The 11,278-nt window shown below is 37.9% G+C and overlaps 1 protein-coding gene across 1 annotated transcript in view; it reads right to left on the minus strand.

Annotated features, from left to right (window-relative positions):
• Window positions 1-11,195, minus strand: part of ZFC3H1 (zinc finger C3H1-type containing) — a 54,543-nt gene extending 43,348 nt beyond the window's left edge. Inside the window, exons 1-2 of the mRNA XM_015152250.3 lie at window positions 10,349-11,195; window positions 4,479-4,895 (exon numbers count right to left, since the gene is read on the minus strand). Coding sequence (XP_015007736.1) covers window positions 4,479-4,895; window positions 10,349-10,946 — 1,015 coding nt within the window. The 5' untranslated portion in view covers window positions 10,947-11,195. The remainder of the gene's footprint in view (window positions 1-4,478; window positions 4,896-10,348) is intronic.
• Between the last annotated feature and the right edge of the window lie 83 nt (window positions 11,196-11,278).

An 11,278-nucleotide genomic window follows, 5' to 3' on the forward strand; every position in this document is an offset into this window, starting at 1 on the left:
GCCTATCTGCTCATTTGGTTCCTTCTGACTTCCCCAGTGGAAAAGATTCATTTTTCCAGAAGTATATCAAACATTTACATCTCTATGAAACCTTTCTAAATCCAGGTGAGGATATTTAATCCTTCCTGTGTTACTCTAGGCTTTCACACATAACTCGTATTATACTCCATGACAGTTATTTGTGTGTCTTTTCTATCCCTCTGTGTTATACTTTTCAAAACTACTTGTATAGAATCATAGTACTAAATTGAAGAGGGGAAAGAAAGGCATCTCCCTGAGAATGTGCAACCCAAAATAATCATCACTTAGGTTTACAACCAAATTCACACTATACGGGCAGCCAGTGAGGGTTGAAATGATTTCAAGGCTAAAGTCTTTAGCAAATTCTCTCTGGGGAATGCATCTTTGTCCCAGGTCTCAAAAACTTCCCACCACTAAAATTCAAAAGAAAATGATCATCTCACATTAAAACAAAACAAAACAAAACCACTAACTGTTCAAGAAAGAAAGTACCAAAAATGAGTAATAACAAAAACAAACATCAGAAATCAAACCCCCAAAGACCTGACATATTGAAAATTAGCAGGGATAGGAGATAAAACAAAACAGACCTATGGTTAATTTGTTTAAAGAAACAAAGATAAAGCTGAAATTATAAGCAGGGAGAAGAAAAGTGCAAAGAATGATCAAAGTGATTTGAAAACAAACAAAAATGAAATAAAAATAAAAACTGTAATTGAAATTTAAAACTCAATAAGTGGGCTTAAGGCAAATCAGATACAGCTGAAGACAGAATCAGTAAAATGAAAGATGTATCAGAGAAAATTTTCCAGAATTTGTCAATTACAAAGTGACAGAAACTTAGAGAAATTAGGAGACATGAACGATAAAGTACGATGACTTAACATAACATACATCTATACAGAGTTCCAAAAAAGAGAGAGAATGTGATAATATTCTAAGAGATAATGATCATTTTTTCAGAACCAATGCCAAGATCCAATCCAGATACAAGAAACAACAAATTCCAAGCTGGATACAAAAAAAGAAATCTACAATCAGCACATCACAGTTCAACTACAGAATATCAAAGACAAAAAGGATATTTAAAACAAAGAAAAAAGATTATCTTCAAATTGGAAACCATTAAGACTGATAACTTTTAACAATGGAAATCAGAAAATATTGTTAGTAAGAACATAATTAGGGGCTGGGTGTGGTGGCTCATGCCTGTAATCCCAGCACTTTGGGAGGCCAAGGCAGGTGGATCACTTCAGGCCAGGAGTTTGAGACCAGACTGACCAACATGGCAAAATCCCATCTCCACTAAATACAAAAATTAGCCAGGTGCAATGGCATGTGCCATAGTCCCAGCTACTCAGGTAAATGAGGCATAAGAATCACTAGAACCCAGGAGGCGGAGGTTGCAGTGAGCCAAGATAGTACCACTGCACTCCAGTCTGGATGATAGGGCAAGACTTTGTCTCAAAAACCAACCAACCAACCAACAAAAAGCATGTAATTAAACAACCTAGAATTCTAAACCCAGGGAAAATATCTTTTAAAAAGAGTAAACAGAAATCGTTTTCCACCCAGCAAAAACACATTAAAAGCAAAAATGTCTAAAGGATGTATTTAAGCACTGAGCATGGTGGCTCACACCTGTAATCCCAGCATTTCAGGAGGCCAAGGCAGGAGGATCACTTGCGCCCAGAGTTTGAGACCAGCCTAGACAACATACTGAGACCCCGTCTCTATAGAAATTCTTAAAACATAGCCGGGCATGGTAGTACATGCCTGTGGTCCCAGCAACTCAGGAGGCTGAGGCGGGAGGATCACCCGAGCCCAGGAGGTCAAGGCTGCACTGAGTCATGATCACACCCCTGCACTCCAGCCTGGGCAACACAGTGAGACCTTATCTAAAACACACACACACACACACACACACACACACACACACACACAGAGAATGTATTTATACATATATAATTCCAGACATAATACAAACAGCCAAGAAAGTGCTAAAAATATAGGCAAAACTAAGCAAACATCATTCTTTGTATTTCGGGGAAAGGGTAAGGTTCTTGATTAACTTTAAACACTGGCAGGAATATAAGACCAGAAATTTAGTATTTAACTTCCAAACTAGCAAATGAAAAAAAAAAATTGTGTGAAGAAAGAGACTAAAAAGAGAGAAAAAAAAAAAGAAGAAATAAAACCAAATGTCAATAATCATAAAAAATGTGAGTAGACTATGTTTAAGCTAAAGGACAAAGATTGTCATACTGAATTATAAATTAAAACCAGCTCTATACTATGTACAAGTAATATCTGAGACATGAGGATATACAAAGACTGAAAGGGTGGGAAATTATATAAAGAGAAAGATGATGTGGCTATTAATATATAAGACAAAATAGTCTTTTAGGCAAAAACATCAGAGATAAAGTCACCACATAATGACTTAATTACCCAGCTTCAAAGTATTTAAAGCAAAAAGTAAAAATCACAAATCCATCATCATACTGGCAAATTTTAACAAACTTTTCTTAGTAGCTGATCAAGCGTATCAAAAAATAAAAAAGTGAACAACACAAAAAGCTCAAGTAATCTATAAATTTCTTTCAAACATACACAGAACTCTTACAAGAGCTGATTACATACTAGACAATAAAGGAAGTCTTTAAGTATTTCAAAAGATTGGTTATCATAGCAATCTTATTTTCTGACAGTATGATCGACTTAGATATCAATAAAAAACACTGCTAGACAACCTACATGTTTCGAAGAAACACTTTCAAGTAGCCTACAAGTCAATGAAAAATAAAAATTAGAAAATATTTAGAACGAATGAAAAAAGTTAAACATCCCAACTTGATTGAGACAGAACTAAAGTCAAATTTGATGGCCTAAAATGATCTTAATAGGAGAGAGGCTGAAAAACCTCTGTACTTATTTCAGGGGAAATTAAAGAAGAGAGCAGAGAAAAAACCTATATACTTATTTCAGGGGAAATTAAAGTTTAAGAACCTATGTACTTATTTCAAGGGAAATTAAATAAGAGAGCAGGGAAAAAAAGATACAATTTATAAATACTACAGATAAAAAAGTAAAGATTCTTAAGAATAATTTTTATAACTTCTATAACTGATAGGAAAGACACATTACAAAAAATATATAGTTTACATAAACTGCCTTAACAGAAATAGAAAACACGAAAAGTCAGATTAAAACCTTCTCGGAAAAAAACTCCACCCAGGCTCAGACACTTAGCAGCAAGACCTACCAAGTATCTCAGAATGTTTCCAATCTTAAACTATTGCAGAGAATAAAGATGAAACCAGCCCCAACCGATTTGAGTATCACAACCTTACACTAAAAACTGGCAAGGAAAAAGAGGGGGGAAAAAATTACAGGCTATGAACATAGCCTGTAAAATTCTAAACAAAACACTAGCAAACCTTCATTTGTAATTGCGGAAAGTTGGAAAAACCCAAACATAATTGGGAAATGGATAAACTATAGTATGATGGGATACTCAACAAAAAAGAACTACTGACATATACAAGTACATGAATGAATTTCAAACACATTATGTTCAATGAAAGAAGTTATAATCAAAGGCAATATACTGTATGATTCCATTAATGTGACATTCTGGAAAAGGCAAAACTATAGGGACAAATCAGTGGTTACCAGGTGAACTAAGGGCTGAGGGAGGGGATAACTACAAAGACACTTGGAGAAACTGTTTGAGGTTGATGAAAGAATTCTGTATATTAATGGTGGCTGGTGATGGTTACGCACTGTCTGCATTTGTCAAAACCTGAAGAACTACACACACATTTATAATGTTAAAAGGTAAATTTTACTGTATATAAATTATATCTTAAAAATAAAGGGGAAAAGAAAAAAGCCAAATCCATGATTTAAAAATGGTATATCATAAACTGTATTAAACGCAAGCATACAAGGGTGGTTTAATACCAGAAATAAATTATATAATTCATTACACTAACAAATTAGGATAAATTAGATGCTCATCCCAATAATGAAGAAAAAAGATTTTGTAAACTTCAACATCCATTCACACTGAAAATTTCAAACTAGGAATAGGAGTAAAACCCTCCTTTACCCCATAAGGGATACCTACAAAAAAATTAACATCATATTTAATGACAAATGTCAAAACCATTTTCTTTGGTTAGGAAACAAAGGTGTCCACTATTATCACTTATGGACATTCTATTATAGAGGCCAGCATGTCAGGCAAAAAAAAATAAAGAAATAAAGACTAAAAGTAAACAAAATTAGTAATTATTCAATAATATGTCTACACAGAAAGTACAAAATTTACAGATAATTACAATCATTTAAATGAGCGTACAATCATTTAAATGAAGTACACTACCAAAACAAGTAGTTACTCCTTTAGAGAAAGAACAGTCATTACTAACTGAAATATTTAATTCCATTACCTTGACTAGAATCAGTAGTGTCGGATTTCAGGGAAAGCGGTTTTGCTCCATCTTTAACTTTTTTCAAACGGTTCTTATCTCCTGGTAAAGTCAATTTTTGCCTGAGTGGTTTTAATTCAAATGCCTGAAAAGTTTTGACTTGTGTTTTCTCCTCAGGAGCTATTTCTTTACTTGAATCCTTTGTAATACTGACATTATCAGTGCTAGTTTGGTCCTCAAAGTTCAATGTTTTAGGATCTTCCTGCACATTCTCTTCTTTGCTACTCAATGCTAGTTTTTCATCCTTATTGATGCATTCTAGTTCCAATTGTATTTGCTTATACTTTAAAAGCAAATCTTCAAAAGTTTCTTCCACACAGTTTTCACTTTTTGATGAATAATTTTGTTTTCTTGATGGAGACCTTCCAAAACTTTTGGCTGAGCAGCATATTAAGGAAACCAGTTTCCAAAAATTTTCCACAGTTAAATTTAACAAAAAAAAAAAAACATAGATTATGGATGAATTTTCTCCCTTTTTAATTTTTCAAGAAAAACGAATCGATATTTTTAAATTACTAAATTCCATTTAATGTATGTGCAGCTAATACCCACTTTCATTAGGTGCCCATATTTGAATTTAATAAGTACCATATAAATAGTCCACTTACAAAATCACTAGTGTCATAATTACCAGTAGTATCCACAGATAGTCCACCTAGTTAGGTTATAGCATCCTTCCTTCTGTAAGTGCCAGGAAAGTCATAACTAGCTGTATGTTAAAGATTATTTTCTGAATGAAGAAGTGAGAAACTGAATGGTTTGTCACAGATGTGGATAATTTACACTTCAGGGGGCCGGGCGCGGTGGCTCACGCCTGTAATCCCAGCACTTTGGGAGGCCGAGGCAGGAGGATCACTTGAGGTCAGGAGTTCAAGACCAACCTGGCCAAAACGGTGAAACCCCATCTCTACTAAAAATATAAAAATTAGCCAGGCATGGTGGTGCAGGCCTGTAGTCCCAGCTACTTGAGAAGTTGAGGCAAGAGAATTGCTTGAACCCAGGAGGCAGAGGCTGCACTGAGCCAAGATCCCACGGCTGCACTCCAGCCTGGGCAACAGAGGGAGACTCCATCTCAAAAAAAAGAAAAAAAAAAAAAAACAAAAAACACTTTAAAATAGTACTCAAAATATATCTCCTATTTTTCCCCTACAGAGAAGGGACAATGTAATGAAAATAATCTGAAGCAACTGTTCTTATTTTCTTCTCTAACACAGTGATACACGAAAAGTAACTTCTTCCTTAGAAACAGCTACACAATTTCAAACTACAATTTTTATTCTAAACAATTCATACATGAGAATTGTTATACCTCATTTTTCCAGACCAGATATTAGCAAGAGAAAAGACAGCACCTCCTAGGGTTTTAATATACCATTTATAGATTTTTTTTTTTTTTTTGAGACAGTCTTGCTCTGTCAGCCAGGCTGGAGTGCAGTGGCGCGATCCTGGTCACTGCAACCTCCGTCTCGTGGGCTCAAGTAATTCTCCTGCCTCAGCCTCCCAAGTAGCTTGGATTACAGGTGCGTGCCACCATGCCCGGCTAATTTTTGTATTTTTAGTAGAGATGGAGTTTCACCATGTTGACCAGGTTGGTCTTGAACTCCTGACCTCAGGTGATCCGCCTGCCTTAGCCTCCCAAAGTGCCGGGATTACAGGCATAAGCCACCACACCCAGCCTATAGATCATTTTCAGTTGGCTAGGATGTAACAATTCAGTACCCCAAATATGGTTCTTCTGTTTAAACTCCTCACAGGACAAGCAGCAGAAAAGGTTTTTAAACTCTCCTGATGATCAGTTCTAAAAATGAGAATTACCATCATTTGAGAAACAAAAATAAGCAGTAAGTACATCTGAAAATCTTAACAGTTCTACAGCAAAACTGTTCTAGTAAATCTCTGGTTTTCTGATCTCTTCAAAGTCAAGTTTCTTAGAAGAAAACTAGTTTCTCTGTACCCTTCTTACCAAATGGAATCTGGTTTCTGTCCCATTAATCTAGAGAGACTGCTGTGGCTAAGTTTCCTTATCAATGTTTTCAAACCTTATTTTTTTTTTACCTGACCCCTATGAGAATCTGACACCATAAACCACTTCTCTCTTGGCTTCCGTAACTCCCCGTTTCCCTTTGTTTCCCTATTTGTTTTTTGTCTTTTAAGTCTCCATTGAGTCCTTTCTAACTTGTGAAATAATGGTGCTCTTCAGGGAGCACTACTTAGCCTCTTTCTCTTCTTATTTTGAGCATTCTAATACAGCACCTCCACCGTTCTACCTACCACAGGAGAGTTTACCCTGGTGAAAAGATATTTCTCTTATCTCCTACAAGCCATCCTTCATACTGCTGCTGCCAGAGTAATCTTTCTAGAATAAAAATATAAGATTACGCCCCTTGTTTAAATTTCACTAATAAAAAAGTCCAAAATCCTGAGAATAAATATAATCTGACCTGTGCTTTCCTTTCCAAACTTACTTTTTCCCCTTTCATCACAATTTTTGCATAGCTTTGTGTCTAAGTTTGTCTGTTCTTCAACTTAACCCCAATTCGAGCGTCACGTCTATGAAGGCAGAGTTTCTCACTCCCCTTTCCCCTCTTATGCACTCTTTGTACGTAAGTTCTGTAATTATCTGCATTTATATCTTACTTTTCACTGGAGTCATTTAAAGGCACAACTGCAGTTAAAAAAAAAAAAAAAGACTGAAGACCTTGGAAATATCTGCAAAGGGAAATGATTAAATATACTAACAAAAATGCTAAATAGAAAAATAAGGAAAAGCAATTGAGTTACAACTATAACTGACTAATCTCCTTTAAGGCTAAAGAAAATCTACCCCTATCTACACAGAATAGCTAAGATCAAACCAACACTTACCAGATTTAATTTTATGCTTGTCAAGATACAATTTCTAACTGAACCTTGGTTTAAACAAAAAGAAGTGCTATTCAACCTTTTCAGCTGCAGCTGAAAATGGAATGACTTTTTACTGATGAGAGACACTGGCCTAATTATGTTAGCTCTCATCAGATTTGAAAGTTTAAAAGAGCAGTCATTCAAGGGAGACAGGCTAAGATGTACTGACAAAGTGTCTATCATTAAGAAAAATTAAGGATGAAAATAAGAACTGCAATTGAATTTAGTTTATTCTATTTCTTCAAAGTTGCAACTAGCATATCTTAGTTATTACAGTGAAAGGAGTTATGACAAAAACAGAAATAAAAAAACCCTATACTCAGGCTACTTTACTTCTAAATTATAAAAATATGCCACAGAATAACCTGCATTATTTCTTTATACAGTATTTGCAACATAAAAAAGGTATTATTATAATCACACAATGGAAATATGAATTAAACTGAGTACAATCTTGATATTAAATAAATTTGAATAAAGTGTTGTAACAAATATTTTGTTTGCTCACATTATACAAAAGTAGCTGGAAACTACGTTTTCCTTCTCAAATTCTTAAAAAGAACACCATCTCTAGGATGAATCAGTGATACTTCATGAGGAAAACAATGAGCAGAGGATCAAAACAAGCATCCTTTTAAGTGCGGCATCTGTCAAAAGAAAAACAGTAAGATATCTTATTTATGACAAGTTACTACAGAAATCAAAGTCACACAGACTGGATATTTTCCGGTACTTTTTTTTTTTTTTTTTTTTTTTGCAACATCATATGTCAGTTTACTAATAAAAACATACAAGCTTACCAATTAATAAAGGTCTATGGTAGAGGCCCAAAATAGTATTGAATAAACACGCAGAAAGAGGACAAAAGCAGAAAGCCCACTCACCTCCCCCTTTTCTAACACAGAATAAAACTTTTAAGAAAAACTTTTGAGCTCCCATAGTACTTTTTATACACATACCTCCGTTTCAACTTTTTATACTAAACTACAACTACTTATTTTCATTTGTTTCCCTAATACAAACTACAGTTTTCCTCTTTGTACCTTTACAAAACACATATAGACTGGTGGCTCTCGCCTATAAATCCCAGCACTTTGGGAGTCCGAGGAAGGAGGATCTCTTGAAGCTACAAGTTCAAGATCAGCCTGGGCAACATAGCAAGACCTCGTCTCTCCAAATTTTTTTAAATAAATTTAATAAAAATTTTTTTAATTGAAAAAATTTTAAAATCATACACACACATATGCTCAAATAGCCTTTCTGGTGTTTGGATTGAAAACAGACTACAAATCCATGGATTAAGAAACACCGTAGACAGAGGTTTTCTAACCTTCTTGGAAGAACCATGTGCTGGCTTTTAAAAAGTTAAATATCTATATAATTTTCTTTTCTTTTCTTTTTTTGAAACGGAGTCTCGCTTTACCGCGCAGGATGGAGTGCAGAGGTGCAATCTCTGCTCACTAAAACTCCGCCTCCCGAGCTCAAGCGATTCTCCTGCCTCAGCCTCCCGGGTAGCTGGAAATACAGGCGCCCAATGCCACGCTGGCTAACTTTTTTATTTTTAGTAGAGACAAGGTTTCACCATGTTGGCCAGGCTGGTCTCGAATTCCTGATCTCAAGTGATCCGCCGCCTTGGTCTCCCAAAATGTTGGGATTACAGGCGTGAGCCACCACGCCCAGCGCCTACATGATTTTCTCTGAAACAATCCTAAAATGTTCCTAACCCAACTTTTCGTTGCAGAAGTAAGGTTTTTCAGGGGACTAGCATCAGAAGCTGCTGTTTCTTACCTAAATGTACATTCCTTGCCCCTTTTACATCATGACATTTGAGAAAAACCTATTCTGGACCTAAGTGTTCTATAAAAGTAATTCTGATTGTCTTCCAAATAACTGTCATTACTTTTAAGTTTCATATATAATGACGAAATTAAAAATCACACTATGGGAATTACAACCAGTAATGAAAGTCTTTAAACTTTTGCAATGGTCACAGTGTGAGTCAAGATAGTGTTTTACAAACCCATTATAAAACAGGAAACCTTCGGATGACTGATTCCTCTGTATAAATCCTGAGTAAACTCAGTAATGTTTAAAACTGAGAATAAGGTTAGAAGTAGCAAAAATCTGGTATGTTACTATTTCCTTTCTCAAAGTATCCGTAATCTCCACCCTCGCATACACATTCCTCCACTCTAACGTATTAAAATAAAAATGCTGATAAGTTTATCTTTCTCTTTCTGGCCCTCATTTAGTCAGCACGAAGAGTTACACAATGCGCAAAACTGAACACAGATACAAACGAACGTAAAGGAGGTAAAGCGTTCCAAAAAGATCAAATGAATCAAAAAGCTCTGAAACAGACCTGTTAAAGACACCAGAGTGTTTTTTTTAACCTCCCCCCCCCCGCCCCCGCAATTTAAAAGGCAGCAACCGGAATAAATCAAGATAAAAACAGCATCACAAAAATAGTGCAGGACTGCGCAGACTGAAACTTTTACAATTTTCAATGTCAAACCGCAATATGATAAAGCAACAGTATTCCCCAAACTGGTTATGAATATTTTTTTCTCTAACAATATGTCAACTTCACATAAAATACAAAGTTTCTGTCCCAGCAAAAATACAAATGCTAATGAAAGTCGGGCTTCTAAGGTATTATTACAAATCAGACTTAACTGTCTTGGATTTCATTAGCTTAACCCAGTCCATAGCACGTTAATATATCCAATGAAGCAGTCTTAACAATAACGCTATAGTGTGACACACGGGGAATTACCAAAGAACAACTTACTTTAAGTATACTGACACAGGGAGAAATCAGCGGTTCTGATGATTCAAAGTTACACTCGTCTCACAGACCTAGTAATGACGCTAAAGGGAACTTTGGTAAGTGACACACCCAGCGCCGACCGCCACGTTAAGGATACAGCTCTTCCGAGGTGGAGAGGGCTCTCGCCAGCTCTGACTGCTGCTGAACCCGGATCCTGCTCCTCCTCCCAGAGGGGGTCTGCACCCCGGCTTGCCTCCTCGCTCACCCACTCCTCGCCCCCGACTCCAGCGACTCCCACCCCGGTAAGGCCTGCCTCGAAAGCGGAAACGGTCCAAGGCGAGGTGGCTCCGCTCCCAGAAAGACGGCCGGGGACTGCTTTCGGACAGTGAACTCGAAGGCATCCGTACAGAGGGCGGATGAGACCGGAATGGTTCTTTGGGTCGGTAGCTGCTGGGTCCCCTGAGGTGGCCCCGCTCAGACGCGTGCCGCGAGCGTGAGAAATTCCTCAGCTGCTGCTGAGAAGAGGACGATGACGAGGAAGAGCCACCGCCTCCGCCGGATCCACCGCCCCGGGCCGAGTGAGGAGGCCTTCGCCGCGGATAGGGTAACAACCCGCCGCCACTGCTGCTGCTGCTGCTCCGGCTCCGTATCTGGCTGTTATTATCGTCGTCACTGATCTCCCCATCTTCCAGCTCCCCTTCTTCCTTCGGCGAGAGGCCACTGGAGGCCGGGGCCGGAGTATCTGCGGTCGCCATCCGGGGAGCAGCGCCTTCCACACAACCTTAGCTCTCCGTCCGGGGATCCGCCCGACAATTGCCTCGTTTCCGCCGGGTCGGTGCGGTCTTACCCTGCTCGGACACCTAGCGGCCTCTGTTCCCCAACTTCCCCGCACCCCAGCTCTCTCTCGCCGGACCGTCGCAACCCAGTTCCTTTTCCTAGCGCCCCCTTGCTCCTCAGCGATCGGGGTTCTTCCGCCTCGCGAGAAAGGGACTCTGGTAGCGGCTGTACCCGAAACGTCACTTCCTGCGACACGCAGGAAACAAAGGCTCACAGTTCACGCGATAATAACACCACTCGACACTCACTA

Source organism: Macaca mulatta, chromosome 11 (genome assembly GCF_049350105.2).
Source record: "Macaca mulatta isolate MMU2019108-1 chromosome 11, T2T-MMU8v2.0, whole genome shotgun sequence".
Taxonomy (NCBI): domain Eukaryota; kingdom Metazoa; phylum Chordata; class Mammalia; order Primates; family Cercopithecidae; genus Macaca; species Macaca mulatta.